The sequence below is a fragment of the Lepidochelys kempii genome, chromosome 7, assembly GCF_965140265.1.
Source record: "Lepidochelys kempii isolate rLepKem1 chromosome 7, rLepKem1.hap2, whole genome shotgun sequence".
NCBI classification, from domain to species: domain Eukaryota; kingdom Metazoa; phylum Chordata; order Testudines; family Cheloniidae; genus Lepidochelys; species Lepidochelys kempii.
Window position 1 is genome coordinate 23,100,728 of NC_133262.1, and position 25,912 is coordinate 23,126,639.

Below are 25,912 nucleotides of genomic sequence, written 5' to 3' on the forward strand. Positions count from 1 at the left end.
GGATAACTACATACATAAAGCCTGACTAGCCTCACTTATGCAGGTGTAAATCAAAAGGAAGTCTATTGAAATGAATGGCGTTACAGTGGTGTTAAAATTCCATAAGTGAAAGGAGAAACAGGCCCATACTGTCTGCAAAGACTTTTCTGTCCTGGCCAACTGCCTGTTTGCCTGTTGTTAAAGCCAACCCTGTATGTGGTGTTTCATTCACTCTTCATACAATCACAGCATTGTAAAAATATGACAATTAACTTGATTACCAGACTCTCTCTATCCTAAGGAAACCTAGGGCCGATTTCTGCTCTGAGACACCAGTACGGAGTCTCAAGTGTATATCTAAAAGGAGAACGGGGATGTTGGGTCTCGCTGCGGTTTTGCCATTGTTCCTGAAGACCAGATGGGCCTCTGCTGGATCTCAAATTCCCTAAACTCTGAAGTGTTCAGATTGGTGAGACACCTCAGGCTAAATTCAGAGGTAAAGTGTACTGTGACATAATTTACATGTCAATAAGTGTGTGTCAGAGGGGCCGGGGACTACAGGCCAAATTATGGTCTTGATTTCAGTCAAGAAAAGCCAAAGATACTTAGCAGTATCTACACTGTGAATGCTTCACTGCTCTGAGTAACGTATCTAGGACAACCTAAACGTTAGGTGCAGACCAGGCCCAAGTTACATCAGCATAGATTCATACCATTCCTACCACCCACCTCTGAATTTGGCCTCACCGCTCATCCACTGCCCTGATCAATCCCATTTATTTATTTTGCTAATTTGTATAGCATCTATCACAGAGGCAGCTCTATGCAATGATAAAAACAAAACAAAGGCTTAAAGGGGCAGGAGAGTGGCAAGCTGTGAGTGCAGGAAAAGGCAGGAGGGGACTGCTGCAGGACAAGGAAGCAAATCATTTAAAATATTGTTGGACTGTCCCAGTTCATGGGGATTGCTAAGAGAGGTCACTCTAACCCTTTGTCTGTTTGTGTCCTGAGGGAAGGCCTTCAGGTTCAGTGAGAGTGTGAAAGACACACTGCCATTTCAGCATCAACTTGGGGTGATTCAGGACAGCAGTTATGGTGACCCTAGGAGGGAGAGGCAAAAATCCCCACCACAACCAGAGACAAGGCGCAACAGTGACAATCCCATAAGGAGAGGGTAAAAATAGTGTAAATGGTGGCTCCATAAGGACAAGGCTGAGAAAACCCAAGGAACCTGCGTGGCCATTTGATAGATAGGCTAGATTAGACAGGCAGTACTACATGATGCATTAATCAGTCCATTCCCTTTTATGCTGGTCTATAATAAATTTATTTTCTTTTTTCTTCCTGCTGAACAGTTTTAACTCCATTTACCTCGCTTACGGCCCTGATCTGCTATATGTCACATGCTGTTTCTTTTATCATACTCACCATGGTCATGAGCAAATACAAACAAGTTAAGTCCTGTCAGCATCTGGGCTAAGTCATCATAGCGGCCGCAGTGTTCCCCAGCACCATGAGCGATAAACACAAGGGCCCTAAATGGAACATCAAGGTATAAAGCATTAACTTGGAAATCAGCCTAGAAAGGCACCAGAGCTGTGGGTAAAAATAGCATTATCATTTTATCAACAAGCACCTCAGACATCAACAAATTCAAGCCAGGTAAATGTGGGGCCCGAGTGGCATTTAACTGATGGTACCATGATGAGGAAGGGAGCAGATTGTCCATAAAGACCTAGGAGCACAGGAGAAGAAATAACATCACATGAACCTGGAACAGATGGCTTGATGGTGGCAGGCCTTTGGCTATATGTGAACCAGCTGCACACTGGATGGATGTACTGTACTTTTCCACCTGGCTCAGCACGAGGCTGCCACAATGGGAAGCTACAGGTCAATATTGTAGGTGGGTCTCTGTAACTCTCCTTTATCAGGCTAATTACATTCTGGACTGGACTTTGCTCCTATGGAAATCAATGGAAGTGTTGTGATTGACTTCAGTGGAATCAAGGTTAGGACCTCTCTCTGTAGTTTCACCCAGATATATTATTATACACTTTCTGACTTACATTGCTGCACACAATGTTAAATGCTTACAGGATTTCAACAAAAATATGAACGCAAACCAGAACCCAGGACCTGAGTTGAAGTTTGGGGAATGCTGGACTTGATCCCAACATCAGTGTTTTTACCCATTTTCAACCCAGAAATAGCTGCACTGAGTGAAGTGATTCCTAAACAGTTACAGCAACCTTAGGCTCACAGAGCGTAAACCACTCTCGGATCCTGCTGTGTGAAAGGCGCTATACAAATGCTCCTCACTAAGGACTCAATTTTACAAATTTCTTACACGTTCAGAGGAATATCATCAAATAATGAAAATAATGGTTTGAGTTTGGAGAAATTTTCCTGTGTCTTTACTGGACAGTATTTATAAAGAATGTTGATTTTGTTGTAAAAATAATTATGGCCGAGTGAAACTCCAGAAGTTTGCTCTGATTGGTAGATCTTTTTTCACCCCTATTAAATTTTAGTGTCTCAAATCTGAGTTATTCATTTAAAGGTGTAATCTGTTGTCAGAACACCTGTAACCACACTAGAGACCAGAGACCGCTACTTCAAGTTTTTCAGTACTGTATATTTAAAAAAATCCTAAAATGAACTAATAATAAATGGTAACAACAATTTACATTTAGTGAAATCTTCAACCCTATTTTCACAAGGATTTTTGATACAGCTGTAAAAGATGTATTCACACAAAGAAACTGCTTTGATCTTAGTTATATTTAAACTTAGAGACAATGCTAGATGCTGTAGTAATCACTGCCCCATCTCTTTGATTAACACTGATTTGCAAAATAATTGCTAATGCTAGACAACCTGACAGACCATCCATTCGAACTAGACAGGCTTCACGAAGCAAAGAGTAGATTCTCTAACAGCTATCTATATAAGGTTACCCTGACATTTCATTAATGCTAATCAGTAACAAGAAGACCAGGAAATGTAGCATCCCTAGCCCTGGGTGTTAGAGAGCATTTGATAGGCCACACTAGGAGTTCCAAAATGACCTGACATACAGTAGTAATGCCTTGAGTTAACATTTCCCTTAGAAAAGGCTAAGAGATCTTAAGCTTTCAGAACAAGGGGTGTGGGGTGGGAGAGAATTCTGAAGCAAACTCAAGATGACTAATGCACATTCTTTAGATCCTGCTTGCTTTGCTTGTCTACAAGTCAAAAACCAAACCAAAGTAAGGGAATAAAAAGGAGAAATTTTTTGCCGGTCTATATCTGGCATTTCCAAGGTGTCCCTCACCATGGTTTCCAGGCACAACAAGTAGTTTCTCAGATGACAAGTCATTTAAAATATCAATAACATACCAGGTGACCTTCATGGTATGCAATTTCTGGTGAAGTGAGCAAGCCGGTAAAGTGAGAGCATTGTAAGGAGACATTAATTGCTACTTTATCTTGCAATTACACTGGAGGCTAAATTTTGCTCTCATTCATACCCATGCCACCTCACTGACTTAGAACTAGATCAGCTAAAGTGCTGAGCACCTTACTGAAATATGTGGAAGTTGAGGGAGTTCAATGTTTCACAAAATTAAGGGTATAGGGCCCGATCCTGCAGCCTTTACTCACAAGTAATTCTTAGTCCCAAATGACTGCAACGGAACTAGGATATAGCAGTTCCGGAATTGGATCCTTAAATGTCATGTGGCAGGGGCCTTGTCTTTTACTTGCCTGCAAAGCATCATGGATAAAATTCTCAAATGCACCTGAGGGTATGTCTACACAGCAGATAAACAGCCATGGCTAGCCTGTGTCAGCTGACCTCAGGTTCACAGGGCTCGGGCTGTGAGGCTGTAAAACTGTGGTGTAGATGTTCGGATGCAGGCTGGAGCACGGGCTCTGGAAACACCGTGGACTCCCTCCAATCATAATGCTTGTGAAAAGAAAGAAATACAATACAGCAAATAGGAAACTCTTTTCAATTTTTATCTTAACGTTCCTTTTTTGGTGTCATTTAAAGTTAAAACAGATACACTGCAGGCTTTAGCACTTTGTAGGACTGCGGTGTCTATGGACTTGGCAAGCAACAACTGCAGGGTTGGCCTCATAGGAAATTGGTCTTAGAATGTACCTTCATCTCCAATTGTAATTCTGCTGGCAAGATCATTTGGAAGTGACTTGGCTCGGGTAGAAGCCAGTGCTCACAGCTTGAAATGCTTTTCTGAAGACTGTGTTATGCCTGAACCATGTTAATTTCATAGGCTCCATGAGCTCAGCCAGAGAAATCTTTGTGGTGCTTTGGATGCTTCAAATTACTCTGGATGTGGGATCTGTAGTTGCTAAACTTTGTGACTAAACATCATTTTGGACTCAGTTCAGCAAGATACCCAACCTGATGCCAAACTGTAAGCATGGATGTAGTCCAATGAAATCAATGAGACGACACATGTGCGTAAGTGCCTTGATGAATAAGGGTCGTTATGCATGGTAGTGGTAAGATTATGCCATTACTCAGAGAAAGCTGGTACATGTTTGGTAAAGAATTTTTTAAAATATATAAATTAATGTTTATTTGGCATATTTTTGTAGCCATCACAGCAAAAGTAGGTCTCAGCTCTCAACGCTTTGAACACTTGTATACTTACCATTATAATTACACATCCTGTAATATGTTATTTCTTACTTTTAGCCAGCAATTTAAATTATGCTGGTCTCAAGTCTAGGACACTATAATCCCTGTGCCAAAGGAGAGCAGTTTGCAGGGAACATATTCAGTCCTGGATCAGTGCCAAGGAAACTGCTTTACTTGAGAGACTGGCATTGTTTTAAGGGCTGATGTCTTGTGATCCCTACCCTCCACCAAGGCTAGAAACAAATGTTTCATACCATTAGAAAATTGGGATTCAAGTCCAGTTGGACCATGAGATATACTTTCTTGTATTATTTCATTTATCAAGATAGAGACCACTACAATATTAACTAGATTGGCGTCGGGGGGGGTGGGGGGGCAGCACGAGGGAGAGCAAGACTGTAAGCAGAATGATGTGATTGTAAGATCTGTTATCTTGTGACCAGACAGGGCTAAAGACACTTTAGTGGGACCGGTATGCATTCTTTTAGGATCAGAAAATGTCTCCAAGCCCTGAAACTACACTTGTAACATTCTACATACATGAGCAGTTTCTCTGACTTTCATAGGACTACACACGAGTAAGTGTTTGCAGATCTAATATCTTACTGGATCCCAAGATTGCAACAATTCCTTCATCTATATAGTGTTGGGATGAGATTTTTACAGCAGACATAACCGCCAGAGTAGAATAACGTTGGTAGGTTATTCAGTGATACCAGAAAGTGTTGTTGTTATAAATGAATAGAGCTGAGACAGAATTGCACAGCACAGATAGATTTCCATACAAAAGGCTCCACCGGAATCCAGCTAGAGCCAGCATGAAATAATGCAGAGAAACAGCTTGGAATGTATGATTTATCGGGTCTTTTGAAAATGTGAAACATCAATGTGAATAGCTCACAACTGATCTGCTAAAAAATGCAAAGAGTTGAAGCAAACGGTGGAAGTATTCTCTGGACACTGCGACTGAATGAGTAGAGTGATTCCATGCAGATCTCTGAAATTTAACATTTTAATAACAGATATTTTGTTTAAAGGCTATTATCTTTTAGGAGACACTGGGCTAAAGTCTGAGGTGAATTATGTGGTGTTGTAAAGTAAAATTCCTAGGCCTAATCTTCCCTTCCCATCCCATTCCAGGGTAAACCCACAAGAAGGGATCACAAGGATCCTGTCGCAAAGTCTTCCCCAACTCCCCCTTCCTCCATTTCCCCACCAAGGTGGTGGGATCTGCCCCAGCAGAACCAACTGCAAGGTCTGCTGCCCCAAACCTGGCAGACTGATGGGCACTTTGGAAATGCAGACAGGCTAGACAGAATTTTAAAAGACTTCGTGCTTGAGATGCCTCTCACACCAGTTTTATGCTGTTGTAATTCCACTGATTGCAATGGGGTTAGTCCTTAGCTTCATTGGAATAATGAATCAGGGATCCTAAATCTAAATACACAAATGCAGGCTCAGGTCACACACGATTGAGAAGTGTGTTAACATAAACTCTTTGTACCAGGACTACTAACCCATCCCTCCCCATCAGGATCTGGTTATTTATGAACCAGACTGGATTCAGTTTTGTACCGGGTTTTACTCTTTGCTCTGCTACAGCCTTGTTATGTGACCCTGGGCAGGTCAATTCACCTCTTTGTGCCTCTGCCTCCCTCTCCCAAGGTGTAAAATGGGGATTGCGCACTTGCCTATCTCCTAGGAGTGCTATAAGGATTAATGCATTGACATCTGTAGAGCACTCTGAGAGCCTCAGATGGAAGATGCTATAGAAATATTGTGATGGACTGGATTAGGCCTAAAGGTCCCCTGCGGGAGGCCTCAGGGTTCTGCCATCCCAAAAAGGAAGAGTGGGAGAGGTCCTCCAAGTGTCCTAGAGTGGTTGGGAGGAAGAAACCAATCACAGGGGCTACTAGAATGGCCAATCAGGGGCCAGGAGGGCTATATAAAAGGAGCTGCAGAACAGAGCAGCAGTTAGTTGCTTTTTGGAGCTGGAAGAGAAAGAACGGTGTTCCTGGCTGGAAGAACAAAAGGACCAAAGACAGTCTGCTGGCAGGGACTGGGGGAGCAATAAAGGAGCTCCTAGCTGGCTGCTGGGACTAAGTAGGGACTGAGCCTGGGGAGGGCCACAGGATGATAGTGTCTCCAAGGAGGAAGCCCTGGCGATATGGCCCCATACCAGGGTTGGGACTACTTAAAGACTGAGCCCAGGGAGGGCTAGAGAGACATCACCAGAGGGGTACTGAGATAGGCCCTGGTGGACAGTATACCCCAGAAGGGGTCTGTCTGGTTCTTATGCAGATAGCATGTATGACTCAGCCAGAGGACTCAGTCGCTGAAAAAAAACCACCTGAGAACCAAAAGGGGGAACCAGAACTGAAAGAATGCAGACAAATCCAACCAGAGGGGGTGCTCATTAGAGGTGGGTACTGACCTTGTTACGTATGTAAAAAGTGTAAAAGATAGGCCCAACCTGCAAAATCCAGCTCTGGATCTGAACTTCCCCAGAGACCTGTCACTAGTACTAACATGTAGGGGGAAATTTTCAAAAGTGCCTAAGGGATTGAGACACATAAGTCCCACTGACAGGCAATATAATAAGCAACTTTCTATCACGCGTATGCCACATTAATTTTCACTTAAAATGAAGTTGTTATGGATGAAAGATAGCTGCATGGCCACAATGCCATGGAAAAGGATTAATGTGCGTGCTAGCTAATAGCTGTCACATGCAATGGGTAAGAGCTAGAGTTGCCAGAAGGTTACTGACCCAACCTCTCCTTCGTCTTCTAAGAGGCCTGTACCCAGCCTTGAAGGGTTTCTGAAAGGACAGAACTTGCAATTCAGTGGGTCAGCTTTATGAGTGGTTCATTCTTAAAATCAAAATGCAATGGGTGCCAGCTGAGTAGATGCCTAGGAAGTAGTAAGAATAGTGCAATGAAAGAGGCTGAGTTTTCAGGGCATGAGAAAGCTACATTTAAAGGGCCAGAAGCTGTATGCCAAGGAATCACTAATATTTAAGGCATTTTGTTTTTTTGCCAATCAAATTCAATATTGAAACCTGTTGATTTAATAACCAGACACAAAGCTTTGCTGTTTAAAAGTGTGGTTCTGTTCTGAGACGTGACTGTAAAAATGACCTTTTCTTACTCAGCCAATCTGCTGCCAGGGCGTATTCAGCGCCATTTCTACTGACTCTTCCGACTAGATAAGTTTTTACTACTTTTTGCTCCTGTTAGCCCATAGTTCTGCAAAGCCAACACAGCTATGAGTGAGGGAGCTGCTCAGGCAGGAACCAAGCAAGGTTAATTAAGAGAGAGGCTCCGCTTGCCCACTCCCAACCCCACTCAGTGCAGGATTGTGTCCAGTCCTACTATATATTCAAGGCGAGAAGGGACCATTTTGATCATCCAGTCTGACCTCCTCTAGAAAACAGGTCATATAATTATACCAAGTGATTCCTGCATCAAGCCCAGAACTTCTGGTTGAGCTAAAGCATACTCGACACGTCCCTAGGCACAGCATCTTCATTGCCCCCCTGCCTACAACTGACCTTCGTGTTGCATACAGTTTTAGAGAGGTAAGGAGCCCCAGAACGCCAGTGCCCCTAGGCACGTGCCTACTGTGCCTAATTGGAAATCCGGCCCCGGACGTGCTGTGGTCATTTATTCAGTTCTTACTCAGGCAAGCTATCCCATTGAGTTCTGAGCAAGTAAGAATTTCAGGCTTTTGTCCCCTGTGAACTTCAAAAGTGTCTGTATCTATTTTTTTATAAAGCAGGACTGCACAATTCCCACCCAGTGGCAACGGTTTGAAGTGGAACATATAAATGTAATTCACTATAATACTTGGACCAAACAGTACAGTTTGAAACTAGGCAACTTCTATCATAATGTGCAAAAAGAACTCTTGATTATTTCCTGCATAGGCTCAGTTATCCATCCTCACATTTATCCTTCCAATCCAACTTAGTCTGCAGTCCTTGCTGGCTACAGAAATCTTCATCTGTTATCTTCAAGCAAGGTGGATAATTTACTTTTTATAACCTATAGATTTCCAAGGTAATACAAATCCCCGTGTATCCAATTCCTTCTGGACTGATTTCAAAGAGGCAGGAGGGAAAGGTCTTGGAATCCCATAGGTTTTGGAGATGGAACTTGAAGGACAGATTTATTTCTTAAGTGTAAGGCAGTTATGTATTTTTAAAATACCTAGAGGTTAAGCACAGTGATTTCAGATGAGTAATTCTTTCTCAGCATATTCCAGAACTGCATGTCAGCCCTGGTCATCTATGAAAAGAATCTTTGCAGTGAAAGGGAATTTTACAAGCTGTGTCAAAAGCAATATTAGGAACTGATCCATTGGGAAATTAGTAATGTCATCAGCAAAGCATGTGCCAAAGCTCTGAGTATGTTCCAATTAATTGAATACTTCATGTCTGTCACAAACCAGGGGTAGGAGGAGAATGTTGAGTGTAAACAGTTAAATGTGACATTTTATAATCCTGTTAAGTCAGTGATTACTGGAACATGTGCTTTATGGGCTGAGTCATTTTCCATGCTTTGGGTATACAAAAGCTTGTATTACTGGCACATTAGACATTACAGTAGTCCATCTACAGCTGATTTACAGTAACAAAAGTTTACATACTTTCACCTACTGCAACGTACATCCAGCTCGGCATTATTCCTTGGTCACAGCTATCTACCTAGCTAAGTCTCTAGCTACAGTAGACTTGTTCCCTTAAACATTTCCACCATTGCTAACACCACTTCAGCTTTACCTGTGGTCACAATGGTAGAAACACTAAATAAACAAGGAGCCAGTTTTCACTGGCATTTTAAGCACTGGTCTTGTAGATTGGGTTAGCCACAGTGAGTAAAACACCAGAAGCTGAATAGTGCAATGTCCACATTAGAGCTCCACTGGTAGAACTAAAGCTAGTGATAGCAATGATGGAGAAACAGCCCAGTGCAGACAACCCCTGAGTTGCAATTACTTAGGGCACATGCAAGCAAAGCTAAAGGCACGTTGGATGCATTTACTGCAGTATGGCTTTAAATAGAAAGGGAAATCAATACTCATTTACAGTATCTGGCAATCACTGAACCAAAACATACATGCACAGCTACAGCAAAGCAGAAATAACAACACTTATTGGAATGGCAAGCTGTTATTCTGCTGAGGGAATGCTGTGTCTTCTGTGCATTCTTTCATTAGCAACTGAGAAATACTGCCCATCTTGGCACATTTTAAAAACTGTAACAATGTCAGAAGCAAACAACCAAAATACTACGATTGTTAACTCAATGGCTGCTGGACTCTACTCAGCATTCCTTTTGGACTACCAGCAAACCAAGATGTCATAGTTAATATGTGGGATAGCACAGGGGAGTGTGCCTCACTCCAGGTTTGGAAGAGCCAAAGGATTGCCATTTCTGCCTCCAATGGTGTCGAACTGTCCAAGCCATGCCTGGCGAGCAGCACACTTTTCTCTGTCTGAAAATGATTTGGGGCTGGCAAGATGGTATGAAGTCTTAATGTTGCATTTCAATGTGATGCTGTTTTTATATGACATCACTACTCTTTGTGCCATGACTCTCCTTCCTGATGTAACAGCGAGTTTGTATCCCAAAGTGGTGATGCAAACGCCAAAAGGTGGGAAGCAGTAAAAGCAGAAATTGCAGTTTTTAAACAAATAAACATTCCCTAACCACTGCAGCAAGAACCTGAAGATGAAACTGGAGATAAACAAAAGTGAAACTCTTCATTGATTTCCATTGCCCTGTCTGGGAGAATGCAACCAGTAAACAACTAACATAAATAATAACAGCTAGCTCCCATATGGTGCTTTTCATCCACAGAACTCTCAGTGCTTTACAAAAGAGGCAAGTCTGTTATTCCCATTTCAAAGCTGGATAAACTGAAGTACAAGAAGTGAAATGCCTTGCCCATGGTCACACAGCAGAGCAGTGGCAGAGCTGGAAATAAAATCTAGAGATGAAATCCTGGCCCCACTAAAGTCAATGGGAGTGTTGCTATTGGCTTCAATGGCACCAGGATTTCACTCTAGGTCATCTTAGTTCCAGTCCAATGCCTTGTCCACTGGGCCACAGCGAATGGCAAAATGTATTTTTATACGTCTTTCTGTTTTGGTAACCTACAGTGGTGTTAGTAATGTAAAAAGGGAAATGTACTTGTTTACAATAGAAGGTATTTTTAAGTTTATGGTGTCCCTTGCTAAAATCCCTTATAGTCAGCCTGAAGGATAGTTTAAATGTTGACCTACGGAATATCCCTTTAATGAAATGAGATTATAAAGGAAGCTCATAATAATACAGTGTTTTAATATTCCAAATATTATAAAATAGCTTTCGTGTCAGATTAAAAAAAAGGACAGCTTCACTACTAAGTCAGCTAGATGTTATCTCTAGAGGAGCTTAATTACTTACTGCTTCCTCATCACTTCTCACTCCTTCAGCCCAGCAAATTAAGCCACCACAGATCTGTGGAGTTTGACAGGTGAGTTTGAAACCTCACTGTAGTGGCATTGAATAACAAAGGTAAAAATGTTAAAAAAAGACCCATCTGTATAGCTGCAGAAAGCTGACAGACACCGCAAATTAAATCTTCTTTCTATTCTCAGATAGGACAGTCTTTTCCATCCACTTAGTCTCAAGCCTGAACAGGAAAGAGGGAGATAATACACAATAGCCTCTTGTTCAGCTCAGGTCAGTGAGTTTCCTGAAAAGAGAATACTACTCTTTCTTCCTTGTAAACTGCGTTGTTTGTTTACTGTACCTTCTCTTTATTTATCTGGCTGGTACAATCTATACACAATAATAGAGTACACAATTACTATATTGATTTATTCCTTATGAGTGTCTGAAGTCCTTAAAATTCTGTCGACCTTCTTGTTCTTCTTCCCTTATCTGATCACTACCTGGGCAACTTATTCCTAGGCTTCGTCTACAGTACCAACTTATGTCGGTATAACTATGTTGCTCAGGGTTAGGAATTTCCACACCCCATGAGCAATGCAGTTATACCGACCTAACTTCTGGTGTAGACAGCTCGACGGGAGGGCTTCTCCCATCATTTTGATAGCTACCACCTTCTGGGGAGGTGAATTAACTTTGCTGACAGGAAAAGCTCTCCCATTGACATAGACAGCATTTTCACTAAGCGCTACAGCGGTGCAGCTGCACTGCTGCAAATGTAGACAGGCCCCTAGTTGAAAGGTAGAGTACACACCTTGAATCACTGGGCAGACTTCAAGAATGTCCCCAGGACATCAGGAACAAGACACCTTCAGAGAATGCTGAGTAATATTTTCCCCTTCTTCTACAGAACCTTCACAGAATCATAGAATATCAGAGTTGGATGGGACCTCAGGAGGTCATCTAGTCCAACCCCCTGCTCAAAGCAGGACCAATCCCCAACTAAATCATCCCAGCCAGGGCTTTGTCAAGCCTGACCTTAAAAACCTCTAAGGAAGGAGATTCCACCACCTCTCTAGGTAACCCATTCCAGTGCTTCACCACCCTCCTTGTGAAAAAGCTTTTCCTAATATCCAACCTAAACCTTCCCTACTACAACTTGAGACCATTACTCCTTGTTCTGTCGTCTGGTACCACTGAGAACAGTCTAGATCCATTCTCTTTGGAACCCCCTTTCAGGTAGCTGAAAGCAGCTATCAAATCCCCCTCATTCTTCTCTTCTGCAGACTAAATAATCCCAGTTCCCGCAGCCTCTCCTCATAAATCATGTGCTCCAGCCCCCTAATCATTTTTGTTGCCCTCCGCTGGACTCCTTCCAATTTTTCCACATCCTTCTTGTAGTGTGGGGCCAAAACTGGACACAGTACTCCAGATGAGGCCTCACCAATGCCGAATAGAGGGGAACGATCACGTCCCTCAATCTGCTGGCACTGCTCCTACTTATACAGCCCAAAATGCCGTTAGCCTTCTTGGCAACAAGGACACACTGTTGACTCATATCCAGCTTCTCGTCCACCGTAACCCCTAGGTCCTTTTCTGCACAACTGCTGCCTAGCCACTCGGTCCCTAGTCTGGGGATTCTTCCATCCTAAGTGCAGGACTCTGCACTTGTCCTTGTTGAACCTCATCAGATTTCTTTTGGCCAAATCCTCTAATTTGTCTAGGTCCCTCTGTATCCTATCCCTACCCTCCAGCGTATCTACCACGCCTCCCAGTTTAGTGTCATCTGCAAACTTGCTGAGGGTGCAATCCTTCCGTCTAAGGACATCAGCTCACTTTACAAATAATTAATTTAACCTTACAACACCACTAAGGCTTATTACACCTATTTTATAGATGAGGAAACTAAGGTGCGGAGAGAGTAAGGGCCCAGTCCTGCAAACCATTGATCATGAAAGGTCCTTGCAAAAAATTTGCCCCAGAAATTAGCCCCAATATCAAACACTGTGTTAAGACACAGCCAATCACTGTTTTGACCGCATTATTTGTATGTTGACTGTTTTGTCTTTTCAGCTTCTGAGGCTTTGTTCCTTCATCATCTTTTTTTATGGTAGTGTCCAGAGACCCCAGTCACTATGCTAGTTGTTGTACAAATATGTATGAAGACAAGTCCCTGCTTGAAGAGCTAAAAACCTGGTTCCCCAGACTTACATTAAGTAAGGAGTCTCTTTGGTTTCAGTGGGAGTACTCATGCCGCATGGGACTACTTGGTCTAGAAGGGTCATAATACAATAAATGTTATTTTTGTGAGCAATACCAGCAACTTCTAACAATAATAATAACAGTTCCATTGATTTCACTGGGATGCCCTGCACCAATAAGGGAGTGCAGGATCAGGTGCTAAGGGACTGGGTGGTCGCACAGTAAGGCCCGCTGTAGAGCAGCTTTTGTACCATTATAACTGTGTCACTTGAGAGTGTGTGATTTTTTTACTGATATAGTTATATCAGTACAAGCCCGAATGTGGATGCAGTTATCCTGCTATAAAGGTGCCTTATTACCTTTCCTGTACAGGAATAAGCTATAATAGTATAAGCACATTTATACTGGTGTAACTGTGTCCACAGTGGGGGCGGGGGATTGTGCCATTTGCATACGGTATAGTTAAAGCATTGCAACTTTAGCACGTAGATAAGGCTTATGGATATGTTCTACATGGCAAAAAAAAAAAATGTAGTCTTAAATTGGGTTAGCTAACCCATGCTAAAATAGCAGTGAAGACACAGCAATTTGGCTATGCAGCTTGAGATCAACCCCAGGCTGCTATAAGCTTAAGCTTGAACTCAGGCCGATAACCCCAGTAACCACATCTTCACTACTAGTTCAGCCCAAGTTAAGAACACACCTTTTTTTTTTTTTGGCAGTGTAGACATACCCTCAGAGTCAAAGCCTACTCCCACACTAGTAATCCCTGTAATGTGAAATGCACTATTTGCATGAGTGCGGGGAGAAAGATTTAACCTAAGTCAGTGACAGAACCAGGAACAGAACTCAAGTCTCCTGAATCCGTGTCCTGCAAATCAACTACACAATCATCCTTCTTCCCTTCTCATCCTTCCTCCCCTATCAATCTTCACATGGCTGGGGAGCACGAGCCCAAGAATGTGTCAGGCTGGAGGCACCTGGATAGCTCAGATAATTCTGCTGTCATTTCAATTGCCTAAGGGCCAGCTTGGAATCCCATATCTATGGGATTCATCGTGGGGCGCTCCTAAAAGCAGCTCCTGCTCTCATACAGGTATCCACAGTGGTACACTGCTTTCATTTTGCATTCAAGAGTGTTGCACACCTGGGCTCAGAAACTGACCCTACTGGTGCAGGTGTCCCAAAGACACAGGCAGGATAATAATAGCTGCTATTCATGAAGCAGCTTGTTTGCCTTTTTTCTTGGGTCCCATTGCAAAACAAAGACAGATTTGTTTATGTGGAATATTCTTGTGGTAACTGGTAAAAAAATCATCCTACTAATGAAGGCTGTTGGAAACATCTACAGCAAGAACAGAAGCAGCCCTTCTGGCTGTCAAAGGGTCCCTCATATTTGAAGCTGGTTATTTTCCCTTGGAAATGAAAAAAGAAAAAAATAACCATAAAAGGATGTTCCATTTCCAGTTAAGATAATTCATCACGGTGCAAAGAAAGCATTAGCACTAAGGAGAAACATAAATGATTGCAATATAGAAGAGGGAGTATTTAGAAATGCAGGCAACAACACACTATAGTACATAATGACAGGTTTCAGAGTAGCAGCCGTGTTAGTCTGTATTCGCAAAAAAGAAAAGGAAGACTTGTGGCACCTTAGAGACTAACCAATTTATTTGAGCATAAGCTTTCGTTGGAATGCATCCGATGAAGTGAGCTGTAGTTCACGAAAGCTGATGCTTAAATAATTTTGTTAGTCTCTAAGGTGCCACAAGTACTCCTTTTCTTTTTATAGTACATAAAGCGCTGAGTATTGATTTGACAGTGTTAATCTTTAAGCAAAAATATGTTACTTCCTCTATGTGCTGCAGATGATGTATGACAGTGGTTTTCAGCTGTTTTTCATTTGTGGGCCCATACAAATTTCAAATGGAGGTGTGGACCTCATTGGAAATCTTTGCTATAGTCTGCAGAACCCCAGGGGTCCGCAGACCACAGGCTGAAAACCACTGATGTACAGTAAAGTGAGCTGAGTTCATCTCAGGTGCAACTGTATTGACATCTGTCAGCTTACACCAGGGATGAATTTGGCCCTCACATACTTCAGCTTAGTAAAGTTTCTCCCACCCCATCTGTAGAAACAAAACCCTTCCCCAAAGTGAATGACGGGAATTAGCTTCTTTGAAAAGTGACCAGTTTGGACGTCTTTAGCAGTCAGGCCACCACCTCCTTTAAGAAGCAAAGAACAAAACAAAGGTGCCTAGTTGGTTTTTACCTGACTTCTAAGAACAAACTCTGCCATTGTAAAAATGAGGAATCTGTTTGTACATGAGGCCCCTTAGGTTTTTCTCCCAGATGTGGGAGACCCTGGCTATGCCTAGTTAGCTACACTGAGTGGCTTACATTGAGGCCCTGCTTTTTAGTCTTAGCAAGGCAGACCCCGCCCTTTGCAGGCCTTCTTATGTCCCTTCCAGTGGGGGATCAAAAGGAAAATAAATATTCCAACACACCAGAGTATAACTTCTTCCTCAAAGGGGAAAAGGTCAGCAGTACCTTCTGACTTCAGAACTGTCTGCGTAGCAGTTTTCTAGGAGCCCTTCTGGCCAGATAGGTGAATCCTGCTCCCTGTCACAGACTGTACCCTGGGAGTTTGCGGCATTCCCTGTAGGGCTCTGGGTGGCAATCTCCTGGATCGGAGCTCCCCCTGTGGCTTCAGGTGTTGCTCCTCCCATTGCCTACTCAGGGAGATCTCTCCCCAGCCTAGATGACTTGCAGTCTCCTCCTTTTTAAAGGTCTGCTCCCTACTGTAAGTGATTGACAGGGCTGGAGAGGCAGGACTATTGCCCCCGCAACCCCCCAGCCTTTCTGGCGCCTGCCTCATTAGCATGGCGAGGCACCCTGTCACATACCCTCCCCCCAAAAACGACACAGGTGTGTTGCCTTCTCGGGTGGGTTTGCCTTCCTTGTGCATTGTAGCGTCCGTGCTCCGAGAAAAGAAACTGGCATTACTAGAACTGTGCCTGGCTGACGAGGCACCTGGAACTGGTACGGTTGTAGAGGTTCCAATGTATGATTCTCATGATTCTTCCTTCGAGAAGTCTGGGTTGAAGAGCGCGGGATCATGACCAACGTCTCTTTCAACATTTTAAAGGTTGCATCACAATTTTCTAGCAACTGCACTTTCTGTGGTTTCTTGTCTCTTGTCACGGATGTATGTGGGGCTGCAACGGTGGCAAAATTAGGGACAAAGCATCTGGAGTATCCAGCCAACCCTGAAAATTGTCTAACTTGCTTTTTAGGTGTGGGTATCGAGTAGTTGGTCAAAGCCTGCACCCTGTCCACAAGTGTGTGTGCCTCCCACCGTACAGCCCAGGTACCTGGTTATTTTATTTCCAGATTTGCTCTTAACCGGATTAGTGATCAGGCAATCTACTGCAGTGCTGGAGTAACATGGTGGAGGTCTGGGCTATATATGACTACGTCGTCCAAATAAGCTGCAGCTTACCGCCAGGGCTGTCCCTAGCTATTTTGGTGCCCTACACAGCCCCCCGGGAGGGGCTGTGTGGGGCCCCAGGCCTCCAAGAGTGGGAGCAGGGGGGGCTGGCCCCAGGCCTCCGTGAGGGGGAGGGAGGGAGGGAGCTGGCCACTTCCTGCGGGAAGTGCAGTGACTTGGCCCCAGCCTGCTCTGCTCCCCTGGCTCCCAGCCACACCACCGGCGAGTGCTGGGGGGCGGTTCCCCTCTCCCCCGAAGCCTGGGAGCCAGGGGAGCGGAGCAGCCTGGGCCGGGTCACTCAACTTCCCACAGGAAGTGGTCAGCCCCGTACCCCATGGAGGCCTGGGGCCCTACACAGCCCCCCCAGCTCCCGCCCACAGAGGCCTGGGGCTCCAGGCTGCTCTGCTCCCCTGGCTCCCAGGCTTGGGGGGAGGGGGTACCCGCCCCCCAGCACTCACCGGCGGCGCGGCTGGGAGCCAGGGGAGCGGAGCAGGCTGGGGCCAGGTCGCTCTACTTATCGGTGAGTGCAGGCCTGACCACTTCTGGAGTCCTCAGAGGAGTGGGGGCAGGGCTGGGCCAGAGCAGGGGCGGGAAGAGGCGGGGCTGGTGAAGAACAGGGGCCAGGGCCGGGGCTGGGGCCTAGGGAAGAGCCGGAGCAGCACGCAGCTGCACAGGGCACCATGAAATTTGGTGTCCTGGTGCCCTACGCAGCTGTGTGCTTTGAGTATGGGTAAGGATGGTCCTGCTTATCGCCCATGTGGAAGGAGCATCTGATCCATTAACCTCCGAAAGGTCGCCTCCACCCCATACAGCTCAAACAGCATCATTAGAAAATTGTACAGTAAAGGGCATGGCGAACACAGTGCGAATTTGGAAATAACCAGTACATGATTGAAAAGGCTGGAGAGGCCGGGCTATCACCACACAAGAAGCTTTCCCTGCACCTTCCTCATCAGTGTGGGGGTCCATCAGGGTGGATTTGATTTAAATCATGATTTAAATCACTAGTCAGGAAGACTTGATTTAATCATGGTTTTCTACATAAAAGTACATTCTTGTTGGTTGTTATAACCTTAATACATATTCTTCACAACTCTGAGATAGATGTAGGTTTCATTTTTAGAAGGTGTATATACTATACATTTTTAAAGTGATTTATTTTGAAAACTTAGTTTTACAGCTATATCAGAAAATCAATTATTGTTTGGTTATTTCATTGACCAAAGGTAATTGAAGCAGATATTTATGAAGTCATTGGGAGGTGAACTATCTCCAATTCAACAGGTTAATCATTAATATTTGGAGGATTTTCTTGCCATGCTGTATTAGGAGGAGAACATCACCAGACAGACATGTAAATGGTTTTATTTAACTAAAACAACAACGTTCTGTATTCTGGATTTTTTTCTTCAACAGCAAACACAGAATATTTTAACAAAACAAGCATACGAATTTTTGAATTTAAACATTCAAGTTTTTTAAAATCAGGTTTCTTTTTGTTAAAATTGTTCTTTTAAAAAATATTTCATTTAACTATTTTAGTTAAAAACAAACCTTTTTTAAAAAAACCACAACCATTTTTGCTGTTAACAAGCATGTTATCTCTGGAGACACAAATCCACAGTTTGAGAATTGCAAAACTAAGCATCTCTGATGGTATCTTCTAGACTGAGCACTGAGTCCCATTGGGTAGATAGAAAGATTAACCTAAATAATCTATACAGAAGTCCCTAGAACCCCATAAAATTGGGTGCCTAATCCATGAACTATTGGAACTCATTTACAAAACTTTTCTTAAATTTACATGAATACATTGTCTCATACTATAGAATTAGAATTTATAATCCCTATTCCATGTTGAGATATCTTTGAGCTATAATGTATCTTAATTAAAACTATCTTTAGATAGATTTTTTCCTCAAAAAGCATTTTATCAAAAAAATCCGACTTAAATAAAAAAAATCTGATTAAAAAAATAATTGATTTTTATGCACCCTCGGGGTGTATACACCCTGTCACATTCTTCCTTTTATTTCCCCCCCCCCTCTGGTTAGTTGCTTATTTATTCATTTTGTAAGTGCCTGAAAGTTTCATTAAACCGTATTACTTGGCCTTGCTGTGAGCTGTGTTGTTTCTCTGGACATGCTATAGAAATTCTGGTAATGAACTGCCAAAATCAGCAAGCAATATGTAATGATTTAAGGCTCCATTCAAAATAAAACCTGCTTGGATTTCTACACCACAGGGGCAAGGCCCAAGAGGGAGAGGGATTTATTTTTAACATTCGGTTGGTCCTTTGGTGCTGTTAAACTGGAAAGAATTAAAGGGATTTTACAAAGGATAAAGGCTCTAGAAACATTAAATGCAAAAATAGTTTTGTTGTATTTCTAAAATGTTATTTTTAATAGTAATTTAACTCTTTTCAGCTGTAGATTGGAAGGCACTTCACAAAGGTGGATAAGCTTCATGCGGGCCATATAAGCAACTAGATAGCTAGACAGATTATTATTTCCATTCTACTGATGTGGAAGCTGAGGCCAGGTCTACACTAAAAAGTTAAGTGGACCCAGCTACATCACTGCAGGGTGTGAAAAATGCACACTCCTGAGTTAGATAGTTAAGCTGACCTAACCCCGGGTGCAGGCAGCACTAAGTCGACAGAAGAATTCTTCCATCCACCTAGCTTCTGCCTCTCAGGCAGCTGGATTACCTACAGTGACGGAGGAACCTCTCCCATGTAATGAGAGTTTATGTTGAAACATGACAGCGGTGCAGCTACAGCCGTTTAAATGTAGACATAGCCTGAGGCATTGAGAAGTACAAGATCCACATTTGCAAAAGTGTCCTCTGACATTGGGTGTCTCAGGCTTGGGGTGCCTGACCTGACAAGCACAGGAGTTGATTTTTTTAGACGTGCTGAGCACACTTACCTCCATCTGAAGTCGATGGGAACTATAGGCACTCTGAAAGCCCAAATTGTCTCAAGTTTGTCCACACAAACATGATGGCGTCCAAAACCTGTGGCTCAGTGGTGGGCAACCTGCAGCCCACGGGCCGCATGTGGCCCATCAGGGTAATCTGGTTGTGGGCCGCGAGACATTTTGCTGACGTTGACTGTCCGCAGGCACAGCCCCCGGCAGCTCCCGGTGGCTGCGGTTGCCCACCTCTGCTGTGGATGCTTTTCAAAGTGTCAGCTTATAGGACTAGCTCAAGCCCACGCATCTGTGAATGCTGGGCACAGAACATGGGTTTCTTAACTCCTTGCCTTCATTTCTATTCAAACAGCCAGTCGGGGACTTAATGCTATGGTTTTTTTTACTGTAAGCACTACTTTTTAACTAAGGCTTTGTCTACACTAGTGGTGTAAGTCAATCTGAGTTACGCTGCTTAAGCTACGTAAATTACGGTGTCTGTGCTGCGCTATGTCTACGGGAGACGCTCTCCCATTGACACAGCTTCGGTCTCTCACTGAGATGGATTAATTAAGTCTACGGGAGAGTGCTCTCCCCTTGACTTACTGTGTCTGCACCAGACCTGCTAAATCGACGCCCGCTGCAACAATCGCAGCAGTGCCGATTTAGCCCATAGCGTAGACAAGGCCTAAGATAGGATTCCCTTAGTTGCACGATGTCCTGCGTGTAGGCAGAAGTGAATGTGTCCTGGTATTAATGACTAGCTGATACTCCAAACACTGCTGAACTGTCCTGAACGTGCTCTGCCACAGTGCAGTTATAGCTTTCAATGCGCTGGTTAGCACCTGATGCAAAAGAGTTAACCATTGTCATGCTATACAAGATATGCCTATTGCATCACTATGATGAATGATTTCAGAGTAGCAGCCGTGTTAGTCTGTATTCGCAAAAAAGAAAAGGAGTACTTGTGGCACCTTAGAGACTAACCAATTTATTTGAGCATAAGCTTTCGTTGGAATGCATCCGATGAAATGAGCTGTAGCTCACGAAAGCTTATGCTCAAATAAATTGGTTAGTCTCTAAGGTGCCACAAGTCCTCCTTTTCTTTTTATGATGAATGAGTCAGTCATTGGATTCCACACTAGCATGTCCCTACCCTTTCCCCCGTATTTCCTTAGGTGTTAATTTGGCCTCTGAATTACACTTTCAATGCAAAAGCTTCATTTACAATAAAACAGGTTCAACAAGTTGAACAACTTACAGGTGTTACCCAAATGCACCTGCCTTGCTGTCTGCAAAGAAGGCTGAGTAGAACAAAACACCCACTCCAAGGCTCCCACATTGGGAATAACATCCCACCCTAAAGGAGTGAGAGGAAAAGACCACCACCTCCCTTCCCTAGCCCTATTTTTATCTAATCTATCTATCCCATACCCATCACTGTGGCACCAGAGTGCCTTTGCTTCATATGAGGTAACTCCCTAAATCTTTCTTCTCAACAAAACAACAGCCAGAAATCCTGGCTGAGGATCTCTCAGTGGGGATGGGGGTTCACTCTCTATATCCTTGGCCTTTGTGGTTCCCTACATTCATTTGTACCAAAGATTCCCTGTGCACAAGTATGGGCCAAGGGGATCTGTGGATGCTCAGCGCCATACAGGACCAGGCCTTATATATTTCTATCCACAAAGCAAGAGATCCTATAAACGCCCCATTTTCCTGACAAATCATTTGACACAAAGCTGCAGCCCTTTAGTCCACTGCAGCTGTTACCCATCTTAACATGCCTATTTCCTAGGAGTAAAAGATGGGCACTTTGGAAGGAGTAGTAGCTGTCACCTGACCCTGTTCTCAGGGGTATTTAGCCATATTTAGAGCATGGCCCCAGGCTAGTGGATTTAATTTTATTTTACCTTTGGCAAATTTCCTGTTTCTTTCCCCTAGGAAGGGGCCAAGGGTAATACATTCTCTACCAGTGGAACGCAAGTCAACGCTAACCTTTGGACACCTGCAGCTATCTAAAGCCCTTAGCTGGGATTTGATCAATGAAAGGTCCTGTTTGAGCATTACAGCAGCACATGTTAATATTAAGGTTCCCAAAGCAAGTCAGCAGTTGAATAACACTGCATTTATTGTAGCTAAAATAATAATTGCAATAGTTGCCCTCATCAATATTTGAAACAGAATGCATTCATAACGGGCCTGTAAACCTTCCCTGTGGTCTCCTGATCTCATTTTCATTGAATGTTTAAAGTTGGATGAAAGTGACTGAGCTTCAGCATATAAAAGAGAAAAACTCTTGGATACTTTTGAAGAGAGAGATAAATGTATTTTCTGTTGTTCTTTCGATCTAAACATTTCAAGAGCATTCATGACTGTAGGATCTAGGTACTAAATTGTTATTCAGTTACTTACACACTCTCTCATACAACAAAGCAAAGCTAAAAATAAACATCCCCCCCACACACACGTAAGAACCACTTGTAAATGAGCAGCACTGATCCTGTTTACTTTGTTGTCACAAAACTAGGGCAACCTCACTCTCAATTAACTGCTTGGTGTGCAGAGCCCTGAAAAGATGAGCTAGTGTGAGGAATTAAACACCAAGTTTTAACTTCTACTTCATCATCCTTTCATTTCTTGATCAAAGACTCATCTGCTCCCCACTAATTTTCTAAGAAATTAAACATGAAAAGAGAATGCAGTTCCACAACTGAGTGAAGAACACTGTGGGCAGTTAATGATTAATTAGCATTATAATACGTGACAGGCTGGTTTCACAGAAGAAGCTTGTTTTGCTACTGAATTTGTTCTGTAGAGGAAATCTTGAGGCTGGTGCCAGAACTATATACAAACCAATGCCAAAAAGTTTCCTTCTGGTTTTTGGAAGACACACTGGGGTTAGAAATAACTGCTTGAGTTGCTGCCTGGACCAGGTAATTATAAGCTAAGACAGTTGTGCTATAGCTTGATCCTAAAACTGTTGACATGAATGGGACTGACTTTAATGGGCTTTGGATCAGGCCCCAAAAGTTCACCTGTCCGGTGATAGGATAACAGTGGATGTTGCTTCAAGGACAGCAAACTGGGTTTTCCCACATGTGCACTTCAGGAGTACTTGTGTCATCCACATAACTCCTGTCTGGCTTGGTAATGGTTATGGGAGCTGAAGCAGAAGGCTAGGTAACCTCAGCCACATTTCTACTACTCAGCAAGACCCACTGATTGATCCTGAAACAGACACGTGACAAAGGATTTGGACAGCTGGGGCAGAAAAGTTTAACTTCCCACTATTCCTTGGGCAGCCATTTCCCACAAATCTTTACCCCTGCAATGTAAAAATAAACAGAGCTTATCCCGTTTGACTGCAGAAAAGACAAACAATAGGAGAACAGATGCATTTTCATATGTAGCGATGTGTATAGCTAGTGCTAGCATTCATACACATGAAGCCAGCATCTTATAACTGTGACTGGCAGGTAGAAGTGAGACCATAAATAAGTAGAGAAATACACAGGCAATTTTCTACCACACTACCAAATTCATGCTTTTTAAAAGCACATAACCTAACTCAGAAGCCATTACAGTAAAGGACTATGAATAAATAAGAGATTACTTAAATTTCTTTATCTGATTATTTGTCCACGTTCCATCACTGAGTTCAGCTTTGAAACCACAGCCAATTTAAAGTGGAAGATCCATCCAAGTAATTTTCCAACTCTAAATTTAGTAAGAAGTAAATTACATATAGTGTGTAAAAACCTGTCATTGCACTGGGATTTATAGCACCACTATTACAGCTGAATGAGACCTCTAATGTTTGATTTAACACTAAAAATAATGACAAAGGCTGGGCAACGAAAGCCTGTGTATGTCACACATCTCTGAAAGTTGGGGATATCTGTTTAAAAATATCTCTATTGCTGTAATGCATCATATGGATGATATTTCCAAGGCGACTGAAATGTCACCCTGTTCAACTGAGCATGAAATGAAAGTAAATACAAATCTCGCAAAACATTACTCAAGTAAGTAGTCCTCATTTATGCAAGTAGTAAAGCCTGCTCGGGAGACTGAGGAGTTATAGGATCTAATCTTTACATTGGAAGCGCTCTGGGGCAGGGATATGCCTTTTTATTGGTTCTGTAAAGCACCACGAACACCTATGATGCTGTATAATCTATAAATAATTATAAAGTTACATTAATGGAGGCTTATTTATTGAGAACAAATGCATCATTTGAAAGTGCTCACCTTGGAGTTGTGGCTGGTTTCCAATATCTGCAGAAAAGATATTGTCCATCTGTATTGACCATATGAGGAAGGTCCTGATAAGGGATATTCTGAGGACTCCGTCTTGGGGAATTTTCCTCGGGCATTCTAGAAGACTGACCTATAAGGTGTTGGAAGAAACAGGACATACTTTAAAGAGGAGCAGGAGAGATATTGGCAGAAGGGTTTACTAAGTACACACATTCAAGAAAGTCAATAAGGCAACTGACACTGATGGAAATGTTTCTCCCACCCCACCAAAGATCCACAAAACGGTCCTCAATCTCATCCGCTTCTTGCAACTCCTCTGAGACTGAAGACCCACTTTTCTTTTCTTTTCTTTTTTTTTTAGAGCAAATGATCACATTAGGAGAGAGAGGGGAGATAACAACCCAACCACACTGCTTCCTTACTGCTTTTTTCCCCTTCTCCCATCTGTGTTTATTTTACATCGCTTTGGGAAACGGCTTTTAAAAAGCATATTGAGCTGCAATCAAGTGCAAATTGTAAAGCACCGCTATGGATACAAGGAGACAGCTGCATAAAAGATTCATCTCTGTTAACATCTCCAAAGAACGGCGAAGGGTGCGCAGTAATGAGGTGCCTGGTGGCACTGTGTGGTTATTATGCTCTTTTCTGACATCTGAAAAGGAAAACATATAGGAGGATTCGCAGCAAACCTGTTTTCATCCTGTGCAAGGGTTTGGATCCCAGAGAGACGCCGGCATTGCAAGTCAAATACAAGCATATAGAGCCTTTTGCATAACGCCGCTAAGATACATTAACACCCAGCCAAACATTCAGCGCCCCCAGCCCCAGATCAATTCCTTTCTGTTGCAAAAAAAGGGCAACACAGATCTCTTCCCCTTGCAAGCTTCTGTGCTGGCTGCGATCCGCTCCCCCAAGCTCCTTGTTCCAATCTCTCTTTAGGGAAACTCGCCTGTAATTCATCACTTCTTGTTCATTTCATCACTTTTCTTAAACAAATCGCATGTGTGGGCTGAGGTGGTGGTGGGAGGGGAGGTGGTGGGGAAGGGAAGGCTGCAGTCCACTTTCCAGAAGCTGCTGCACACACATCAAAGGCACCTTGAGCACAGGCAGCTGTGTGGCACTGGGAGACTTGTGGAGAAAGTTACTGTTGCTGCAGGTTGCTTGCAAACTTTACTTCCTTCCTGTCACTTGCTGTGAAGGGGCATGGGGCGGAGGGGGGGGCAGGGAGAGAAAGTGGGGCTCTCCCCTCGGCTCCCCGCTGCAAAGTCATCTCGAGTGAAAACAACACAACTTCCCCAGCTGCTTCTCTCTAGTAGCGAGACCGGGCAGAGGCAGAACCCAAGAGACCTGTCATCTGCCCCAACGCCAACCAGAGCCAAGGCAAAAAAAAAAAAATAATAAAAAAAAAAAATCCCCCTGGGTTTCAAATGCAACAGACACCCCCGGCTTCCAAGGCGGCCAGGATTCGTGGCACGCTCCGGGCTGCCGGCACGTGAAGGGCGAGGGAGCGGCGTGGAGGGACCTTACCCGGGGCGGAACGGCGCGGCGTGCTCGCAGCTGCCCCTGCACGCCGTGGCCCCGGGAGCGGCGGGCGGGCGGGCTCCGCGCCGGCGCCCCGCTGCCTTCGCACATCCGCGGCGGTTCCGCCGGCGAGTTAATCCGAGAGCGAGAGCGGAGCCGAGCAAAGCCCTGCGGGCAGCGGCCCAGGAGGGCAGGCGCGCGGGGGCCAGCTCCAGCGGGAGGAGGGTGGAGCCGCCGCAGCGGCAGGAGCCGGCGGGGCACGGCGAGGCTCCTGGCTCGGGGCAGGTCGCTCTGCCCGCTGCACGTGTGGCCAGGCCGGGACCCGCAGCAGCCCGGCCCCAGGGTCCAAACGGGGACCCCGACCCAGGTCCTCAGCTCAGGATCTCCCCGAGGGCGCAAGCAGGGCTCTGAGTCCTGTCGTTGGTCCAGACGGCAGGGCAGCCGGTGTCTCCTCCAG

General features: G+C 44.0%; 1 protein-coding gene across 4 annotated transcripts in view; it reads right to left on the bottom strand.

The window, feature by feature from the left end:
- MGLL (monoglyceride lipase) overlaps positions 1-25,576 on the bottom strand; it is an 86,802-nt gene extending 61,226 nt beyond the window's left edge. The window contains exons 1-3 of one of the 4 annotated variants that reach the window (XM_073351375.1): positions 25,462-25,576; positions 23,926-24,064; positions 1,408-1,514 (exon numbers count right to left, since the gene is read on the bottom strand). In XM_073351375.1, coding sequence (XP_073207476.1) covers positions 1,408-1,514; positions 23,926-24,050 — 232 coding nt within the window. In that variant the 5' untranslated portion in view covers positions 24,051-24,064; positions 25,462-25,576. The other 3 variants (XM_073351373.1, XM_073351372.1, XM_073351374.1) reach the window with 3 other exon arrangements.
- Positions 25,577-25,912: the final 336 nt, after the last annotated feature.